The sequence below is a fragment of the Poromitra crassiceps genome (genome assembly GCF_964638095.1).
Source record: "Poromitra crassiceps genome assembly, chromosome: 23".
NCBI classification, from domain to species: Eukaryota; Metazoa; Chordata; class Actinopteri; order Beryciformes; family Melamphaidae; genus Poromitra; species Poromitra crassiceps.
Genome location: NC_139639.1, coordinates 15,828,498 through 15,850,997, shown reverse-complemented (window position 1 = coordinate 15,850,997; position 22,500 = coordinate 15,828,498). Strand labels below are relative to the sequence as shown.

At 45.3% G+C, this 22,500-nt stretch overlaps 1 protein-coding gene across 1 annotated transcript in view; it reads right to left on the bottom strand.

Moving 5' to 3' along the window:
* The window catches only part of LOC310797237 (low-density lipoprotein receptor-related protein 8-like), a gene marked incomplete at both ends in the record, with an annotated part of 100,749 nt that overhangs the window by 12,136 nt on the left and 66,113 nt on the right, over positions 1–22,500 (bottom strand). The window contains 8 exon segments of the mRNA XM_083659593.1: positions 1,061–1,200; positions 1,637–1,755; positions 4,660–4,887; positions 8,441–8,612; positions 13,448–13,573; positions 13,918–14,037; positions 18,840–18,962; positions 20,925–21,047. Coding sequence (XP_083515719.1) covers positions 1,061–1,200; positions 1,637–1,755; positions 4,660–4,887; positions 8,441–8,612; positions 13,448–13,573; positions 13,918–14,037; positions 18,840–18,962; positions 20,925–21,047 — 1,151 coding nt within the window.

The following is a 22,500-nucleotide window of genomic DNA, read 5'->3' as shown; positions in this document are numbered from 1 at the left end:
TCAAAGTAAATCTAAGTGACGGTGTAACTCATTCTATTTCAAGATAAGCCTTATCTCCAATCTCATGTTTTTTCTAGTTGTTATTGTAATAACAATTTCCCACAACAGCATGTTTTGTATTTGTGCATTTCAAATAAAATACTACTTTTCCAGTCATATATTGTCATTATTCAAGTTTAAAAAAATATTGGCAAAATCGTATCGTATCGTATCGTTATCGTGAACCCAGTATCGTGATACGTATCGTATCGTGAACTGAGTGTATCATGACACCCCTAAAAGCAACATATTCAGGGAAGGAAAACCCAGTCTTTGCCTTTTATTTTGATCGCAGTCTTGTTTTAATAAATGTGCTTGTGACATCTCACGTGTGGCTTTGACTTACAACTGAACATTGAGCCCACTTTGTGGAAAATACAGAGATATATATATTGTGTATCACCATTCAGCATAAGAGAGATATGACTTTTGGTCCATCTCAGCCAGCCCTAATCATAAGGCAGCAGACTTGCTGTAGCGCCTGGCACAGAACCAGATTTTAAGTTTCCCTGCTGGCCCTGTCATATCGCACACAGGCAGGCTGCCTGCTGAGTGTGTGTGTGTGTGTGTGTGTGTGTGTGTGTGTGTGTGTGTGTGTGTGTGTGTATTGCTTTGGGCAAATCTGTGCTCTCTAGCTGTCCTCTGTTTAGTGCGGCCAGCCTGTCAATCCCACATGGGAAACCTAACAGACAGACCACACACACACACACACACACACACACACACACACACACACACACACACACACACACACACACACATGCACACACACACACACACACACACACACACACACACACACACACACACACCTGCGCGTGGACACACACACATAAACACACAGGCCTCAGCAGGGCTAATGAGAGATATGATGATATTGTGTGGGTGGTGGAGCCATCACACCACAGGCTGCTGGGCCCCTAAATTGGCTGTTACTACAAAAGGGACTGGGATAAATCTATGAAACGGACAGACAGGCACACCACCGCCCCTCCACACACACACACACACACACACGCACCTCAAAAACAGCCAGCGCGTAGGGGTGTCCCAGTCTCTCTGCGGAGGACAGGTGTGTTCTGCGGTGAGCTCCGTTCAGGTCCACACTGGCTATGAGGTGCAGCTTAGAGTCCACCCAGTACAGACGCCTGTTGGCCACATCTGAGAAAACACACACACACACACACACACACACACACAGATAAGTCTTTCCCGAGCGAAGTAGAAATTGATTATCTCCGCCGTAAGCACTCTGCCCAACAAATCCCTTAAGGTGATATCGATTAAAATGTCACGATTCTCCCGATGACACCACTGCAATATTTATTATGTGCAATCCATAGTGCCAAAACTCTTTAAAAACAAACAGTCAAAAGCAAACAACTTTATAAATATCACCATTATCATCAAACATTTACCCACAGTATTTCAATTACTTATGACCTTTATTCATCCTGGATGCCTTGATTGAACACACTTGTTTCATTGCTGTTTTTCAATGCTGTGCTTCACACAACAATCATTCTCAGAAATAGTCTACAATATCAATATAAAGTATGACGTAAGGATAGGAGTTGAAACATCGTTCTCGTCTTACCCAGAGTGATGCCATTGGGCCATTCGATGTTGTCAGACACCAGCACCTGTCGGTCCACTCCATTCATTCCAGCCTTCTCTATCTTGGCCTGTGTGCCCCAGTCTGACCAGTACATGAAGCTGCGTGGGACAAACAAAGCAGAGAAATGCACTGCAGGTATTGGGGAGGGTTCATAATGGATAGTGTTGTACACTGATGCTTTAAAGACTACCTATCCACCTTATTTTTTATTATTATTATTTTTTCCCCCCGATTTTTTATCCCATTTTATCCCCCATTAGTGCTCATTTGATTTCTCAGTCCTGGTTGCTACTCCATCCTCTGCCGATCTGGGGAGAGCCGAGACTGGCTCCATGCTTCCTCCGAGACATGGGCAGTCAGCCAGCCGCTTCTTTTCACCTGACAGAGGAAGCTTCACCGGTAGGACATAGCACGTGGGAGGTTCACACTATTCCAACCAGTTCCCCTCCCTCTGAACAGGCGCCCTTAACGACCAGAGGAGGAACCACACTAGCAACCAGGATATTGCATGTTTTTGTGAAGGGGGTTCCTATATGAAGGAAACCCCTATCCACCTTATTTTTGAATGCCCCGCTGTGAAATGATTATGGGTGCAAGGTCCGGTCTACGTGACTGATTGTTGCAGCTGGTTAACGTAGCCTACTTGGCCGAGGGTCTGCCTGCGGCGCTCGTGCTCAACGCATTTCCTCATAGAGACACTGCGTAACGCGTCATCACTCAGAAGCCACGCCCAAGACGGGGGAAAACAGAACCCCCCCCTCCAATCCTGGCGTTCTCCTATGTCATTGCGTGTTGCACAAAAATATCGTATATACGGAAGATGAACACTCCAACTTACTTCCTCAACAGCTAGATCCACATTTTTCTTCTCGCCAATTCTCAATGGGTTCCTTGTTTTGCTCAGGAGTACAAAAAAACTTTAACTGGCGATTTTTTACATTTGTTGTGTGCGCAGCCCACCACACAACAGCTTTTAGCTATGTTTAATTCAAGGAAAATGATGCTGGTGTGTGGAAATGAACGGAGCTCTTCCCCCGTGATGGGCGTGGCCTATTTCATGCAGCGTCTCTATCAAACTCAGTGAAAAAAGTTGCTTGTCACAAAGAAACAACACTCGTTTGACGACTTATTTGAGGGAATGTAATCATGTTATCTCTCACATCAGCTAACCTGTTGCTCTTTGAACAACTCGGGATATTTATCAGGGAGATGTTTGGCCAAGCTGGACGTGATTGTCTCTCTACGCCTGCAGCTTTGAAACATCGTTTACAGACGCAGACGGGCTATGTTGTGTCCGTGTCAACAACGTAACAGGGGGAGGGGGCTGGGAGGATGACACCGGAAGAAGCTCCCATATTTCACGTAAGGCATCATGGCAGCTAGAAATAAGGTGGATAGACAAAAACATGTTTTTCTTCCTGTTCCTGCAGGTGGATGTCTGAGTTTCACTGTGCAGAATGACGTCTGTGCAGAGTTTGACACTAGAAGGCTGTTTCCACACAATCGTCTGCTCGAAACTGGAATGTTTTACTGTGCTCAGTCTGCTCACTGAAAAGGCACTTTTCAAGAGCATGATTTGTGACATCACAAATACTGCAGCCAATCCCTGTCCGAGGACCACAATGGAAACAAGTCATGGGACTTTAGTGTTTTAATTCCTCGACAATTTGAATACTGGAGTATGGATTTTATCTGTCTTAAATAAATTCATTCATTAAATAAATAAAAAATCAGTCCAGTATTCAGCAGTTAAAGTCCTCCTTTGTCTGCTGTGATTGGCTAGTTATGTTCTAGAACTTCTAGATAACCCTGATTGGTTGCTTTGGAATTTTTAATGAGGCAGATGGAGGGGAAGTCATTTTAAGAATTTTAACAAGATAATTTTTTCTTTTTTTGTGGGAATAATCATCAGACCAAAATTATTATTCAAAGTAGAGTATTTTATATACATATTAAAACATGACTTTAGGAGGTGTTTAAGGACTGGGAGCCAGTCCTCAACACAGGGCGATGAACAAGTTTGAGTTGTTCTTTTCTTTGTTCAGTCATGGTGGCTATCGCTGCTCATGCTGTAACTACCCAGATTTTTTCTGTTTATTCCAACAAAGCCACTGTTATTGCTGCCTGAAACATTAAACATCAATCAAATAAAATATATATTACTTGAATATTACTTGAAGTTCTTGTGTGAAAAAAAGTAATTGTTGAGCAATCGGGCCGGTGATGTGCAGAAAAGCTCACTGTATGCATGCTTTAGTCAGTGTATGCATGCCTGTTTATTTTTAGTTTGTTACTTTTTTTGGTTTGTTTTCATCTATGTTTGGATCATCAGAACACAAAAGCTGCACGTATTCAGGAGCGATCATCTAGGACAGTATTTCGAAAAACTCTGAGTCAGGAAGCAAACTGGGTCACAGGCTTGTTTCATCTGGGTCTCTATGTAACAAGAGTCCTGCTACAGTTATCATTAGAGCCGGCCCCAGAGGAAGACCGACTTTATTCAATTTGGGTCTCAGGATTGAAAGGTTCAAAGACCGCTGGTCCGGGGTCACTGACCGGGTCCCTCTGACCATCACCCTCAATATTATAGGAGAGAATGTGTTGGAGGTCATAGTTTAACGACCGTTTTATTTAGCATAATGATCTATTTTTTTATCTTTTTCAAATTCATAACATTCAGTTTTAAAAGGTGATTTTACATAATAGCAGTCAATGATTTATTTTGGTTGAATAGGTATTTTTGGTCAAACTTTCTCCGATACAAAATGCACATAAAAGTAAATGAGACTGGGTTCATACATGTCCATTTGGTATCTGGAGCACATGGACAAAGAAATACACACGCGGCCGTGCGCACGCGCACGCACCCACACACACACGCACACGCACGCACACACACATACAGTACACGCACACGCACACACACACACACACACACACACACACACACACACACGCACACGCACACACACATACACACGCACACACAAACATATCCTCACCCGTGGTGGGGATCCAGCGCGATGGCTCGGGGCTCGCTGAGCTCGGAGCTGATGAGGACGCGTCTCTTGGTGCCGTCCACCGAGGCCACAGAGACGGTCTTGTCCCCGGAGTCGGTCCAGTACAGGTTGTGCTGCAGCCAGTCCAGAGCCAGACCCACCGGGGACTGCAGAGACGAGTCCAACAGGGGCACCTGCCCCGCCGGGTCGCTCGCCTCGTGGATGAAGGCACTGGAGGATTAGAAAAGTACAGTACACACATTCTTTACTTCAAGTTAAAATCTCAAAGACTTTCATGTAAATGAATGTCTGTTAAGAGTTAACACAATAGTGATTGGGCCTATCATGGCCCATTGATGCAAGTCTTCGCATTTTAAAATGTTCAGCATTTATGAACTGCGTGTCTGTGACACCCCAGAGAGGGTAGGCGGAGCTAACGCAATAGACTCGCTCTTCACATTACTGTAGGTGGTGTGAAGTAACTCGTGTGTGAAGTAGGATAACAAGCTAGTTTCTTTCTGGTCTCTGCTAGCATTGCAGGTGGGTATTATGGCTGAACAAACTGACTAACATCACTATGCAACACTGTTTGGATCCTACCTGCAATTACTGCTCATCGCCATAGGTGTCGGCAAAGAGAACGAAGCGGAAATCTTTGACATTATCATGGTACTGTTACTTGTGTAAAAAAAAGAATCTGGTAAAAGTAGAAGTACTGATTCAACGTATTTAATCTAGTAGAGGTAAAAAAAAGTACAGGCTCTGAAATGTACTCAAAAGTATAAAAGTTAAAAAAGTATTTCTACTGGCTCTTTCTGTGCAAAGCTAACTGACACTCACGTCATATTAATATAATTCGAAGACTCCCCCAAACCTCTTTGTTTAATCATTTGTGTGATATCGTTTTTCCACAAAAAACTTCAATTATCTCATTAAAATCTTTAAAATTACATTTACTCCTCCCTCATTAGGCTGTGACACACTACACTAAAGAGGGAGAGAGAGAGGGAGAGAGGCGGTCGATGGAGCTAGAACTGTACATAAAGAGAGAGCGGTAGTGTGAAACCTGGGAGACAAATAAAATCGTTTTTGCCTGTCGTGCATTAAGACTAAATGAACGAGCCTGTTTTTAAAATGTAAGGAGTAGAAAGTACCAATATTTGTGTTAAAATGTAGGGAGGAAAAGTAAAAATAAATACTCAGTAAAGTACAGATACCTGGAAATTGGTTATAGGGGGGATTATGGTAAAGAGCGGGGGAGGTGAGAGTAGGGGAGGGAGGGAGTGTTTAGTCATGTTTGAAACATATCGATGCAATGCAGAGAGCTCTTGAAGGCCCTGAAGAGGCTTATTTGGCAATAATACTGTCATGGATGCTGGCCAGTCCTCTTCCTCTAACTAACCCTGTTCTGTTATCTGTTGTCTGTGGGCGTGTGTTTAGGCTGGGTGGCTGAGTGGAGGCAGCGTTCCCCCCAGGTGTGGCCCATTACCAGGCAGGTCCGCCCATCAATTAGGCGGACTATATATGCTCTCTGGTTCTGCAAGATGGCGTCCGGTTATTGTCTAGAAGTCCTGCCTCACGCCACTAGCTGTTGGGTTGTACTTTGTCTTTTTCTCCTGCTTGTTTTGGTGATCATTGTTGGATCCTGACATCTTGCTCTCCTCTCTCGCTGCCAGTCTGCCTGAGTCCTGCCGACCTGCCTCTCTCTGCCTGCCTCTCTCTGCCTGCCTGGCCGCCCTTGCCCAACGGAACACCCAGCTGTGTGCCCGCCAACGCGCCCTGCACACCCCTGTGCTCTCTGGAGACGCACCCTCGTCAGGATCACTGACTTTCACGTTTTGGCTACAAGCCTCATTTACGTTTAAGAACTTTATTAAATTCTCTCTCAGTTTTGCATCTAAGCCTGTCTGTGTCTGGTTCTGTGTTTTCTGTTTGATCGTGACAAATGACCCGTATATTATCCCACTTATTACACAGCTGCTTACCAATCACATGCATCACTGACATGAAATATTGATTAAAAGACATTATTTTACTACGAGCTAAAGTCATGCCAAAAAAAACTTAATCAGGACTGTAACCATATCAACATAAACAAATCCAGCAAGAGCGTGTGACCTCAGTTAATCCAGTGTTTGCCTGCACTGCAGTAAGTGTAACACAAGCTGTGACATCATTTTTCTAAATTTGATTAGAAATCAACAAAATCAATCTAACCTCTTCTTGCCTGTGGAGTGATATGATTAGATATGAAACAACCCAGAATGCATTTTTTGGTCAATCATAAATTAATACTGAACAAAGCTGTGTAAGCAAGAATGAATCAATGAACGCCTGCAGTTGAAGGGAACTGGTGGGAATAGCATGAATAATAATAATAATAAAAAATAAAAAAAAAATACGACTGCAGTTGAATCAGGGAATCAAAACAGCATTGAGGCTCATGCATAAGATACCATACACACAACTAAAAGACTGACAACTCAACATCCATATTGTACAATAGTGTAACTGAATACAGATGCTGCTGCTGAGGCTGTTGTGTATGTTAAAGCGACAGCACAGTGGAGGATGTGGCTGGTTGCTATAGGCTGTAGCCTTGGGCCATCCACTACATAGGTTCATCTGGCGGTTAGTGTCCCTCTTAGAGGGACCATGTATCATAATAGACAAGGCCTCACCCAGGGGTGGCCCCGCTCGCTAATGACTTGGCCCCGGCAGAGGTGTGAGGTGAGGGGCAAGCAGCTGTCCTCCTGACCCAAGGATTTCAATTTGAGTCTCCCCAGAGATCTTTTCTCTTAACATCCATTTTATAAAAAGAACACAGAGTGCTCCAATTAGACTAGACTCCAGGGAGAAAAGCTAGTTGGGATAGCAATGAGAAAGCTAGAATTGATCTTAATGACAAGTTAGCTTAGCACCGCTCACAAAGTCAATAATAACAAAACACCGGACGCGTGTAACCTCAATGCACCATGTATAAATACAATGACATCACAGCAAAGTATACGGTCTGACCAATCAAGTCAGTGATATCACATTTAGATCTCATACTGTGTTCTGCTCAAAAACAGAACTGATCGGTTGTAGTTTCAACCTCTGTGTGTCCCAGTGGTCCAGCTTGGAGGAAAGGAGGAAACATGGACGCCTGCGAAATTTTCGTTGCCCAACACTGTTCGCCATGCACCAGCTTAATGTCAATGATATTTGAGAACTTATTTGTGCTAACTAGTTAGCATAAAATGTTATCAAATGTAACACTGGTGTAACTTTAGTTTTTTCCTACGGTCATTATTTCCCATGAGTGAGAAGATACTGGTGTCTGTTCATCTCTGAATCCTCTAGGTAAGAATTTTTTCCAACTTCATTTGACGAAGTAGTACGTTGAACATTCATTCACTTTGATTTTTAAAAAAAAATTTAGGCATTTTGCCTTTGATAGGACAGTAGGCTGACAGGAAAGGAGGAGAGAGAGGGGATGACATGCGGCAAAGGACCACGGGTCGGATTCGAACCCAGGTCAGCCGCGCAAAGGACGAAGCCTTTGTGGTACGCGAACGAACATTCTGACTTTGTGAACATCTCTGAAACAGCATAAAACCAAAAGCATCTTGCTGAATCCATCTATGTATTACTAAACTCAGGTGTTCCATTCAGGTTCCTAATATAAACTCAGATGTCTAATCTAAACTCGGGGTTCTAATCTAAACTCATTCTAATCTAAAATCAGGTTTCTAATCTAAACTCATTCTAATCTCAGCTCAGGTTTCTGTTCCTAGTGTACCTGTAGATTTTGCGGTGGTAGCGGTCACACCAGAAGACACGGTTGTTGGCCACGTCCAGGTCCAGAGCCACGGCGTTCTTCTGGGTGGACACCACCTGGCTGTAGTCCCTCTTCACCGGGTCGATGCGACGGATCTCGTGCCGGTTGGTGAACAGCAGGTAAGGGCTCTTCCCTACAGGACACACACACACACACACAGCAGACAAGACTTAGAGAGCAGACAGCACTCTCATTTAGAATACTGGTCGTTGCTCCACCCCCTTCGCCGAACTGGGGAGAGTTGTAGACTAGCACATGCTTCCTCCGATACATGTGCTTCTTTTCACCTGACAGCGAGGAGTTTCATCGGCAGGACGTAGCGTGTGGGAGGATCACGCTGTCTGTAGGAACATCTGACCAAGGCTATTCAACTGGAATGTAATAGGAAATAATGGCTGAATCTACAATTGTGTCAATGATTAAGGCAATCAATCATGTTATGAGTGGCTCATAGGCCACAACAAGAGAGGGACATTAATCAATTCATCAATTAATCCAATTTGATGTGACAGCCAGCTGTATTTGCCTGAAAGAGAACACAATGAGACAATGCTGAAAAGGATGGATCGGTTTTTCAGCACAGCATCAAAACGTGTGTTGGATCTAATAGGCGTTGACACTGATGGGAAATGCCGCATGTCAGGAAGCGATGTAGACGTTCGTCCGCGCTAACACGGCTTCAGTGTCAGAAAGCACGCGCTTTAACCTGCTGCTGCAAACACACATCTGTATCTGTAGCACCACGGTCGATACTTTCAATGTCATTGCTTAAAACGGAGAAATAACACAACAACAAAGTGGGCTTGTGTGATACAGCTCAATTTCGCCCACAAACAGGGTCTGAGCCTGGGCCAATAATCCTTCATTAAAAAGTGCTGAATAGTTGGTGTATTGATCGTGTGGCTGTCTGCATCATTAAGCTGTGAGCTCCTTCGTATCTCCTCTTTGTAAATATAGATCAGACGTAGCTCGGTGCCAGCCTGCCTTTCTGTTAGCAACAAGCTGTCAACACACACGCACACACACACACGCACAAACACACACACACGCCCACACGCACACACACACACACACGCCCACACGCACAAACACAAACCCCTGAGAAAACGACGAGCTGTGAAGTGATCTCCACTGAGAGTAGATAAACAACCTTGAACAAAGTTAAAGCAGCCAGGTCACTGACGACTTTCTTCTTCTTCTTCTTCTTTCATCTCGTTTCTTGCTCTAGTGTTGCCAACTCACAGGCGATAATAAGGCTTGGCTCAACTCCCTCCCTCACTGCACTACGGCAGCCAATTCCAACCTCCAGAATTCAACGGAATGATGCTAAGCCTCACACCCACACACACACACACCCACGCACACACACACACACACACACACAGGCCCGTATCTAGCTATGAGGACAGGGAGGTCCGGACCTCCCCTAATATTTCAGAGAAATGATGATGACTGACTGACTGACTGCAGAAGCCTAAGTACACTCACACACTCTCACATCCTTCTCATCCCTTCCGATTATTGTTTTTGGTCAATGACAATAAATACATGTTCTTGCCAGCCAACAGGTCCCTCTGTATGTTTTTTTTATTATCGATGATGACTTTGTGTGTTGTGTACGGCTTGGGTTGTGTACCTGTGTTTGTAGGTGTCATTTTGATATGAATTTGGCTAAAACAGTTTGTGTTTGTTAGTTACAATTATGTTGACAGGAGAGCTGAGCAGGTGGTGACATGAAAGAGAATATACTGAATAATGACATCACAACAGTATAATCCTAATGTTGATTTAGAATGATATATTCCTCTAAATATGGCTAAAAAAGGTAATTTCTTTTTTTTATTTTTTTATTTAAAATGATATATTACTCTAAATATGGCTAAAAAAGTTTTTTTTTTTTTTTTTTTTCCGGGCGCCCTAGCAGGCACCGCCGAATCCGCCTCCCTTTGCTGGACCTCCCCTATTTCGAAACCCTGGATATGGGCCTGCACACACACACACGTCTGCTGCCATATAATTCACAGTGAGAGAAGCTAAGTGGCTAACAGGTACAGTAATCGCGTGCGCCTGCAGCAAGTTTTTTTTACCTCTGCGGCTAGCAGCTGCATCCCTGCCTTAACATGTATATTGAGTCTGTCTCTTTCTGACACACTGGTATAATGGGGGTAGCGGCAGCAGCTCGTTGTCTCTAGAGGCAGATATGAAAATGTCTCATTAACGGCTCGCTTGCCTCTCTTTCCTGTTTCCACCAACCCTCTCTCTCTCTCTCTCTCTCTCTCTCTCTCTCTCTCTCCTCCTGCGTCTGCAGCACAGTGACAGCCCCTTTCAGGACTAAGTGTTCTCAAAAACTGCCCATTTACAACGACAACATTTCCAACCGCCGTAAAGGAGGAAATGGTGCCCTGCTGGGTTTTATGGGCTGTCACGCGGCCGCCAGCGCTTTTCATTACCTCAGAAGCCGGCCAGACACAGCTCTCTTCTGGCCACAACAAACCCACCATGGTAAGACACACTGTGGTGGTACTCACACGCAAAGAGGCAAACTAGACAGGAGCAGTGTTGGGGGTAACTCATTACAAAAGTAACATATTACATGTAATATATTACTTTTAGCAGTAACTCAGTAATATAACTTATTACCAATAGGATTTCAGTATAGTTACTTTGTCAAGTAACACAAGTTACAAATTGAGTTACTTTTTTTTTATTATCAAAGCACATATTTAACACGTTCACTGCCAATGACGTATTAATACGTCAAAAATAATCCAACGGTTGACTGCCAATGACGTATTAATACGTCAAAAAAATGATTTTTTTTTTTTTGACCGTGGGATGTGCATCTAACCCTTTTACATCTCTTATATAATTATTGGAGCCACCGAACGTTTACAACCCATTCCACCGAGCCACTAAGTGGCGACAGTGCTCTCCTGACTAGAGGAAGGCAAGCAAAAAGCAGCCATTCTCATGAAAATGGATGGGGGAAAACGCTTTCGTTTTCGCGCTGATTGCTGGCGATGCGGGATTGCAAATTTGCATAATAGATTACAGGTGGAACACACTTTGAAACACGCAGCATAAATATGACCAGAATCGCAAAAGCTTCTCTCAACCAAAACTCCAAGAAGCGAGCGAGTCCATCCAGACTTCCTCAAACAGCGGCCGCGCAGACAGGCAGCAGCAGCAGCAAAGCAGTGAGACTGGTGACAAGCTTGTGACGGCCGCTGCAGCCAAGAAGAACGCCCACGGAGGGAGGAGTTGGAAGCAGAGGGGGGTTTCCTGCTGTTATGGAGGAAATTACTGTTCAAAACTATTGTTTAGATGTCTGACGTCTTACTGATGCCAAAAATGAATGGTTAAAGTGACTGTTCTATCGAATTTCACAAAAAGCCGTTTATCTCTGAATAATTTTTCTGACGCTGAAACCATGCTGTATTCAACTGCTAATGCTTACATAACTACTAACTCTACAAACTAACTCTTTTAGACAGAGAAAGCACACATTCTATTAGTTCTTTTGAGATATTGTGTGTTCACAAAATCTTAGCAGAAAAGAATCCTCGGGTCTTGAAAGATGAGCCAGAATCCTCAAAAAACCCCTCTGGCAGAAGCTAACTACAGTAAAAAAAAAACGTCTGGCAGTGAATGTGTTAAATAAAGATACAATCATTTCCTATTCAAATTGTGTGTTTTTAACCACTATAGATGATAATAACAAAGGAAAAGGATAACATTTAGAAACACTGACTTCAAGACTGTTGAAATTATTTTTCAGGATGGTTCCAGGGCGGCAAATCATCCTGCTACTGCTCTTATTTTGGTGAAAGTAATGCAAAAGTAGTGTAATAAGTAGCGAGTTAATCTGCACAGACAGTACTATTATAAAGTAACTTATTACTTTCAAATGAAAGTAACTAGTCATATGTAGTATATTACATTTTGAAAGTAACTTGCCCAACACTGGACAGCAGCAAGTACAATCCACACACACAGGCATGCTCTGAGCCTGGGTGGATGATAGAGTTTAATAAGATTTTAATTGGGGCAAATTGAAGGAAATGAAATCACAGCAGTTGACAGCCACGGGGACCAAATCATCACATTAAGTTCCACTCACTCTTTCCTGTTAATTAATTATGAAATGATTTTTTTTGCTGCTGAAATGACGTGTAAACATAAAAACTGGCTCCTCCTAATCCCCTTGGTAATAGCTTTCGGCCTTAGGTTGGAGGGCAAGGGAGATTGATTGGCTTCTTAACAGTTCACTTAGTTTTCTACTACTTTGGTGACGGTTGTCAACAAGCCGAACAGGGGGGCCAGATTAAATGTGATATAATTAGCTTCAGCGATGACGCAGCCAGGTGCCCCTGAAGAGTCGCTAGCTAATTATACGCGTTAGGGATGGCTGAACAGATCAATCTCCCAGTCATAAATAAAACAGTCTAATGGAACGGGACATCGCGGGACACATTTGGCCCGGGAGAAACCGAGCGGTCGCCACGGTAACGCTCGTTAGCCGTCGCAATTACGCAATTACGTTTTAAGCATGCAAACAAGCGCGACGCAATGATGAGACACTAACGAGAGATGGATGCTTGTGATTATGAGGTCTTGACGCCGTAGCACAGAAACTGTGAGAATAAAGCTCAAGTCATAATCAGGCGGCAAAACCGCTGAGATGCTGTTATTGTTGCTTGTTATCTGCAACAGCAGTTCTCCAACTTCTGCTTCGGGGTGAATTTTTTCTGACAAGCCAAACACACTTTGTATACATTATGTTAATAAAATGCATTTTACTTTTTTAGTTCATGACTAACACAAAATATTTTATTCCACCTAATGCGCCTATCTTATTTTGCAGGAACGTCAAATTTGCAAGCACTAAATGGAAAACTCCACTTTCATTTTCAGGAGCTATGACTCAAACCCTATCATCTTGTGTTTTTCTTGGTTCATTAGACTCACCCTCTGCCTTGCAGGTCTTGGTGACCGGGTCCATCTCATAGCCTTCGTAGCACTCGCACTTAAAGTCTCCCTTGTAGTTGATGCAGATCTGGCTGCACGCGTAGGGATTCTCACACTCGTCAATGTCTGCCGGCAGGAGAGGGGAGAGACATGATCAATCAGCCCAGAGAGAGGCAAACAGAGAGAGACAGACATGACTAATCGCCATCGTGAGTCGCGCCGGATAAGAGCATCAACGGAATGCTAATCATGCTTCTCAGCAGAATAATGGTTGTAATGGATGAGTAAATATGGATATTTACTGCTGTAACTACAAGAGAAATAGTCACGGCAACACTGTTGTTTATAGTGTAACCGGAGGGGAAAACAGCGCAATATAACACAGGGTGTGTGTGTGTGTGTCAGTGTGTGTGTGTGTGTGTGTGTGTGTGTGTGCGTGTTTGCGCGTGCGTGTGTGTATTTTCACTCACCGCCACATGTCTTCTTGTCCAGCAGCTGGTAGCCGGTGGGACACTGGCACTCGAAGCTGATTGGCCGATCCATGCAGACGTGGGAACAGCCGCCGTTGTTGATCATACACTCGTTCAGGCCTGGCAGAGAGAGGGGGAGGAGCCACCGGTCAGGTGCAGCCAATCAGAGAGGCGGTAGTAGCCGCGATAAGAGATTGATTCTTGCCAGGTCACGTTACAGCCGATGTGGAGGTAGAGCAGTAGAGGTATTTATATCATGACATAGGTCAGGATGCAACTAAATGGATATAATCCTCATTTTTTGCTTCTGTGTAATTCTCGTCTTTTTTCAATCTTGAACAGCTCTCAGAAGGGGGAAAGGAATCAGACACAGATGCATAACACAGCACACACAGTAAGGCTTACTGTGTGTTGGTTCCCTGTTTAAGGGCTTACTCAGTAAGCCCTTAAACAGGGAACCAAGCCAAGTGTGTAGTAAGTGTGTATTGGGGAATTAATGCTGCAAACTGGGATCTTACGATTTCCCACAAGCGTCTCTCCCAGGAGGGCCGCTACTACTAGGAAATTAACCAGGCATATTGCTTAAATCTACGCACTTAGGCATTCATTCAAAATCAGAAGAATGAAAAAAGACAAACTCTGGTTTCCCTAAACTAGGTGAAACCACGGGGCACAAAGTTGTCACACAGTAAAGACGGATAGATTTGATTTCTCTATTGTCTTAACTTTATGACAATAGAGAATCAAAAGCCACTGATCGAAATTATGGGTCCAGTTTTCAATTGGGGGCAGTGGTGGCCTAAAGGTTAGAGAAGCAAACTTGTGACTGGAAGGTCGTCGGTTCAATCCCCCGGGGACCGGCAGGATAAATCTGGGTGGGGAAAGTGACACGCTTGCCCCTCCTTCATTACCACCACTGAGGTGCCCTTGAGCAAGGCCCTTAACCCCAACCGCTCCAGTGGAGCTGCTCAGTGGGCAGCAGATCAGAATGTGGTTGTACTGGGTCACCTTCCAAGATGTCAATGTGAATTATGGACTGTATGTGAACAGGGCACTCCTGAAAAAGGTGAGACACCCCCTGTATAAATAAAGGTTACAAAAAATCTCCTCTGCACCTCTGCACAGAGAAGGAAACCACCTCTAGTAGGTAACTGCAATGACTGAATGTCATACATAATAAATTTGTTTTCTTATGTGGTAATGCACTATCACTATCTAGCACTGCTGCAGTGAATAAAATGACATGTAGTGCGATATCAAGAGAGAGAGACCTATGAATCATTTGTAAAGGCACATTTCTCTATCAATGATTTGTAAGGCATATTGTCTAAATGACTGATAGGTAAGCCAAACTGAGTGAACGGCGAGATCAGATCACCAGAAAGGATTTCCTCCCCAACACTTCATTCAATGACGTACGCGCATTGATTTTAAAGCAAAACGCATCAGGCATCACCGCACAATGAACGCTTGTCAACTGGAGAGTCGCAATAAAGGGAGAAAATAGCTGAAATCCGAAGGAAACCGAGAGAACATTTCATTCTGTGCACAGTATCCCGCTCAATCTGGTGCCAGACGTTTGTCGATAGCCAATGAGCTTCACATCCCAACAAATGCACCAGACAGTGAAAGTGCGACTGTGGCGGGGAGGGGGGGTGCCGAGGCAGGCATCGGCAAACTACACATTAAAAAAACTACAAAAGAGAGAGAGAGAGAGAGAGAGGTGATACTCCAGGGTTTCATTGAACGTTCATCTTGTGGGGATATAGTCATCTCTACTTTGTATAAACGCCGGCAGACTGAAGCAGCCATCTTTAAACGCGCCTCTCTAATTCGGCTGGATGGGGGTGACAGCGGGCTGCCACTCACGCTAGCTTCCACTGTTCCCGCGTCTCGTCAGTTCAGACTCTCACCTGCAGACAGAAGAACTCGAGTGAAGGCTTAGTTTTGTTGAAGGCCTCGTCGTCCCCGTTGTTTTCAAAGTGACTGGCTGGGTAAGAAGACGCCCTTGGAGAGGAACGTGTGTGAAGAACACTACCAGCTTTGCAGACAGCTTCCAAGGACAGGCGTGATTTAGGGGTCACTTATTCATTCCCACGGGCGAACGAACATAACGCGTCTCTCTCTCTCTCTCTACCCTCTCCGTCTCTCTCTCTCTCTCTCTCTCCGTCTCTCTCTCTCTCTACCCTCTCCGTCTCTCTCTCTACCCTCTCCGTCTCTCTCTCTCTCTCTCTCTCTCTCTCTACCCTCTCCGTCTCTCTCTCTACCCTCTCCGTCTCTCTCTCTCTCTCTCTCTCTCTACCCTCTCCGTCTCTCTCTCTACCCTCTCCGTCTCTCCGTCTCTCTCTCTCTCTCACGCTCTGTTCACCCGCCAATGCGCCGCCTATTTTCGCCCGTTCATCTCGGGGGTTGAAAAGCAATGGCGCGGTGTTAGGAAATGAATGGTGTGCAGCGCGACGATACGACACGAGGATAATAAGATGTTCACGTCTAATGAGATGGGAAACCCATAAAAACACTCGCTTGACTGCCGCAGGAAATACATTGCCGTTATTTTCCCTGACGTAAGGCCGATGCTGTAAACGCAATCCCATTGACCGTCTATATATAAGTGTGTTTTGGGGTGTGTGTGTGTGTGTGTGTGTGTGTGTGTGTGTGTCTGCGCGTCTTTGCACGTACGAGTGTGTGTCTGGCCCCGTGCGAGTGTGCGTGTTGTTTTTTGTCTGAGTGTGTATTTGTTTTTGGGGATGGGTGTGCGTTTTGTGGTGCTTGCTCATGCAGCCCGGGGAACATCTTGCCAGGAGAGGGTTGAGTGAGCAGAGCAATGAGCTCGGAGTCTGTGGACACGCTCTTAATGAGCTGAAAACACCACCGGAGCTGAAGGAGGAAAGGGAGAGACGGAGGGAGAAGAGGGAGGGAGAGGAGAGGAGAGGAGAGGAGGAAGACATCGGGAAGAAGAGACTTTCTCCTTGGAATTCTCCTTGGAATTGCTGCTTCGGTCTCGTCGTTTCTGAGGTCAGTGTAGCTTCCCCCTCCCGCCTTGTCTTCTTGCTGTACTCATCTGCCACTGGGAGTTTAGGTGTGTGAAATATGTGATAGTGTAAGAGCGCGCGTGTGTGTGTGTTACTGACGTGCTTTGGGACTCAGAAGAGCAGAGGCCATTGGGCCCCCCCTTGTGGCTAAATATGGAGGCTGGCTAACTGTGTTGCCAGCTCCTCCCTGCCAGCCATGCTGTTGTCTAAGCTAGAAAAGCCAGAGACCTTAAAAAGTCTCAGATTTGTTTTGAAAAAGTGTCAGAATTCTAAGCCACTGTCTCATGCCTTCTGGTTCTGCCCTACACTACACTAAGTGGATTTTGGCCCGAGATATTTGACTGCTACTCAATGGCCTATCCTTCCAATTGGAAGCTGGACTCGCTATCTTCAGTTGTTGGCAATCCACTCTGTGCCTCCCTACAGCCAGTCTTTAATGCTGGCGATGACTGTCACCAAAAGTCAAATCGCCCTCTCCTCCTTCCTTCCAGGGATGGATGGCTGACATGATTTCAGATGGAAAGACTCAGACTCAGGTTCTTGAGAACCAATTCAATTAAAAGATTCTGGGCTCATGGGAACCATTTGGTGCCTACCTACCTAGACGAGGCCGGGGGAGGATGAGTAACTCAGCCAGCTAATCTCTCATAGCCTTTATCTGAGATCAAATGCACAGCACTTTTAAGCACTGTGCACAACTGGTAGCCCCAATATGATTTGATTAGATTTATCTGCTCGTTTTATTTATTTATTCTCCTACATGTCTGTTTCGTTTCATTTTTAGTTTATTTATTTTCACATCGTAAGATCAAACGAAAGGAAATAAGCTGATGAAAAGATTGTGCAGGTAGAGACAAGAAACCCTAATGGGGCTGTTATACGAAGTCAAGAAATGAAACCAATATTAACAATTTCAATTTCTGTTGTTACCTGTTACCTGACTGTTACCTGACTGTGGTTACCTGTTACCTGACTGTTACCTGACTGTGGTTATCCGTTACCTTACTGTTACTTGACTGTGGTTACCTGTTACCTGATTGTTACCTGACTGTGGTTACCTGTTACCTGACTGTTTCTGTTGACATGTTTTTTGTTTTGTGAAAACACGCAAAATAAAATATTGAAAAAAAAGAAGAGCAGAGGCCAGACATAACACACTCTCATTATCTGTCTACCTGTCTCTCCATCTGTTATGTCACCCGCTTTCTGACTGAGCTCCATCATAAGGAGGCTAATTAATAATAATAAACGTTGTCCTTTTGTCCTCACTCAGAGAGCTCTCTCATACCCACTCAGGGCTGAAGGGAGATTAAGAGATGAAGATACATGAAGAGAGAGCGAGAGAGAGAGAGAGAGAGAGAGAGAAAGGGAGAGAAGAGGAAGCTAGTTTCTAGCCTTTAATGGTAATTAGTGCATGTCTGGTGACAGAGGCTGCTTCTAATTTGAGTCGGCCTCTCAAGCCTTTGACATGCACAGTGTAACAGGAGAGAGGTAGACATGCACAGTGTAACAGGAGGTAGACATGCACAGTGTAAGAGGAGAGAGGTAGACATGCACAGTGTAACAGGAGGTAGACATGCACAGTGTAACAGGAGGTAGACATGCACAGTGTAACAGGAGAGAGGTAGACATGCACAGTGTAACAGGAGAGAGGTAGACATGCACAGTGTAACAGAGAGAGGTAGACACATTGTGTTATGGCAAACATGATTACGATTGAAATGGACGAAAGATGCTTTGGCTGACGGAGAGTGTCTTCGGGACGGCCACTATCAAGATGAGCACGCGTGCGTGAGTCTGTGTGTGTGTGTGTGTGTGTGTGTGTGTGTGTGTGTGTGTGTGTGTGTGTGTGTGTGTGTGTGTGTGTGCGTGTATGAGGGGTCCTCTTACCGCACTCTTTCTTGGGCTCATCGGAGCGGTCCTTGCAGTCCTTGACAGAGTCACACACCTTGGCGCTGTCGATGCACTCCCCGTTTTTACACAGGAACTTCAGCGGCCCCTCACATCTGGTGGCTGCGATGGAGAAGCAGAAGACACATCGTAAACTATCTGTACATTTATTTGCATGGACTCTGGCAGACTGAGTCACACTCTCACGCCTTGAAAAAGCACGTGAATCTTGTGAATCGCTTCACAAGATTTCATGGGACACCAAATTGCAGAACACTCAGAAGAGTGATGGCAAGAAACACTGACCACTCACATATTCATATCATATCGTTAAAAAAAAGTCCAGTGTTATTAATTTGGACCAGTTTCACAGTTGCTGGTCTCAATTTCCCAAGGAAATGATTTCCGGTACACTGGTAAATTATGCATTAAGAGAAATAATTAAATTGAACCACAAAAAGCAGCGGCGTGGATCTATAAAAAATAACACCAATGGTGATTATAGCAATTCATTAGACAATCGATCTGTTAAGAACATCCCACATGGGTTACTTTTAAGGAAGTTACAGCGTACTTTTCTATCCTTCTCTTAGCATTTGAGCACGATCTCAAGCCAGAATAGACTCAAGTAGAGAATGACTGAAGGAAGTAAACATGAGCTAGAGAGTGGGAGGAGCTAGAACAGCCATACAAATAGCTGCTTGCATCTTAGGCTGCTTTCTCACTGGGAACGATTGCTTTCGTTCCGTCCGTTCCGTTCCCAGGAACGATTGCCCCCCTTCCCCTCTCCCCCGCTGGTCAGCTTTCACACTACAATATTTCTTCCGCGCTCGGAAACGGAACAGAGTGCACTTGCGTCATCAACTATGCCTGGAGTTTATCCTCGCCCGTGTGTTGTCTATGTGGTTCGGAACGGTTGGCTTTCACACTCGCAAGTGTTCCGTGCCCGGGCACGCCAAAGCGCTCCCCAGACCACCTTTTCAAGTGGATCCTGTCACGGTTCCCCGTTGCACGCCCGGGTGCGGAACGGAACAGAACGCAACGTTCACACTCGTCAAGTGTTCCGAATCTAGGGTCAATTTGGGGACAAGTGTGCTCGGGAACGGTACCGGGGCGCCAGTGAGAAAGCACCCTAACACACTTACCTTTCTAAATTCACAACACGCCCACAGCAACTAGAGCTGGACAGCTGGCCTTAACCGTATTACACGAGTAACAGCAGCACTGTAACTCTATAGTCACTGGTCACTGCCAGGTCACTTAGCCTGAAACGCTGGCCTCACTCCCTAACCACAGAGGACATCAACTCTGTTAGATAGGAAGACATGCAGAGGCAGAGCCATGCAGAATCAGATATAAACACTGAGACATGGCGTCCACCGTCCGGGTAGTGCAGCAGTAGATTCCCTGCCTACCAACACGAGGGTCGCAGGTTCGAGCCCCCTGCGTAAGCTCTGGCTTGGTCGGGGGTCCATACAGGCACAATTGGCCGTGTCTGTGGGTGGGACGCCGGATTGAGGGTATGTGTCCTGGTCACTGCACTAGCGCCTCCTCTGGTCGGTCGAGGTGCCTGTTCGGGGGAAGAGGAACTGTGGGGAATAATGGGATCCTCCCACGCACTACGTCCAGCCGGCGAAACTCCACATGCATCCGAGGAGGAAGCATGTGCTAGTCTACAACTCTCCACAGATCGGTAGAGGGGGTGGAGCAACAACCGGGGACAGCCTAGCAGGGACGTGGCCAAGTATAAATGGAGAGAAAACCAGAATCAGAAATCATAAAATGAAATAGAAATAAAAAGAAATGATAAAAAAAGAAAAATACTGTCAGCCAGAACAACAAATGGGAAAAACAGACAGATGCAAAGAGAGAGACACACACACACACACACACACACACACACACACACACACACACACACACACACACACACACACACACACACACACACACACACACACACACACACACACACACACACACACACACACACACACACACACACACACATGAATAAAACCAGACAAGTGAACAGGACTTGAGAGAGGAGGGCGACATGCAGGCAGACCTGACAGCTGAACTCACCGTTGACACAGCCGGCCTCGTCACTGTGGTCAGGACAGTCGTGCACCTTGTTACACTGCTTGGTGCCGTGGATGCACGAGCCGTCGCCACACTGGAACTCATCAGGACGACACGTCAGCAGGGCTGCGGGACGCACACACACACACACACGCACATGCACACACACCCGCACACACACACACACGCACACGCACACACATACAAAAATAAAAACACAAACCAAAACATTGAAGGCGGCGCCCACAATAACATTCCCTCGTCCTATATACACACATTTACATGCCATAATCAATCCATCGCAGGCGTTTTGGTGCTGCCTCGGGCAGCGGCAGTTAACCCATGGGGCGTGTGATGAATGATTTTCAATATCCTAACACCAAGACGCCAGCCGCACGGAGCCACCCCCAATTTCATTAATATCCCAGGCAGGCACAGACACGCGTTTCATCAATGGGGCCCCCTGTCTGCTCATGAAACTCCTTTCCCACGCACACTAAAAAGCAATATATGGCTGAGGGGGGATATGATTTAGTGTTATCAGAAGATGAGCAGGACAGAGGGATGGGAATGGAGATGGGGGGCTAGCGTAGCACGACGCCTCGGACACACATGCACACGTGCACACACACACACACACACACACACACACACACACACACACACACACACACACACACAGTCATTATCTTCTCTACAGAGCATGGTACTGCATCTGCAAGATCAATCTACAGATCTCATTATGCCAATAACCTCCAGCGCTCCATGCAGAGACACACACACTCTCTCATAGACTCTGAGAGCGGAGGTGATAAGGTCTTAATGAACCACAGGACGTGCCCATTGTGTGTTCTTAGCAAAGCAACCGGACATGATCACTCACATGGGCATGAGTGCGTGTGAAATAATGAATGTAGTAGTGAATGAATACAAGGCAGGGCCTAAAATTCGGCGCGGGATTGCGGGTATCAAGCATACATGTATTTTCAGCAATTCCCACAAATTTAATTTGAATTTTTGAATTCATAATGCGAGTATTTGCACTTTTACTTGGAATTTGTGTACTGCCATGGTGCCACCACCTCTAGGACATAAGACGTGTAGTTAAACTCGCGTGTCTTCCTCCAAAGTCTATCAATCTCCCCTATCTGAAGAACATAAGGGGGGAATTTTAGGCCCTGTAAGGGTTAGATACAGGGAACATAGAATATCACATACAATGTCTACAATCCGATGGTCAGCTAGTGTGTAAGTACACCACAACAAGGATTAGTGTGTCTGGGTAGATGTCATGACAAGACAGACACAAATAACTGCCGGGGGCAAATTCAAACTATGTGGAGCAGAGCAGACACTGCCACCAAAAACAACGTCCCTAGCCTCCGGACACAAGTGGTCCCATCTCATCAGAGCTTTGTCTCCTGTGTCTCCTCTCCTCTGTCTGCCTCACTGCTCTCCTGCTGCAACATCTAATTAGAGAATATAAAGACCATAAATACTTAAAAAGGCCACTGATTCCTACAGGTATCTCCACCTGAAGGAATCGGTAGCTCAGCCGGTAGTGCCACATACCGTTAAG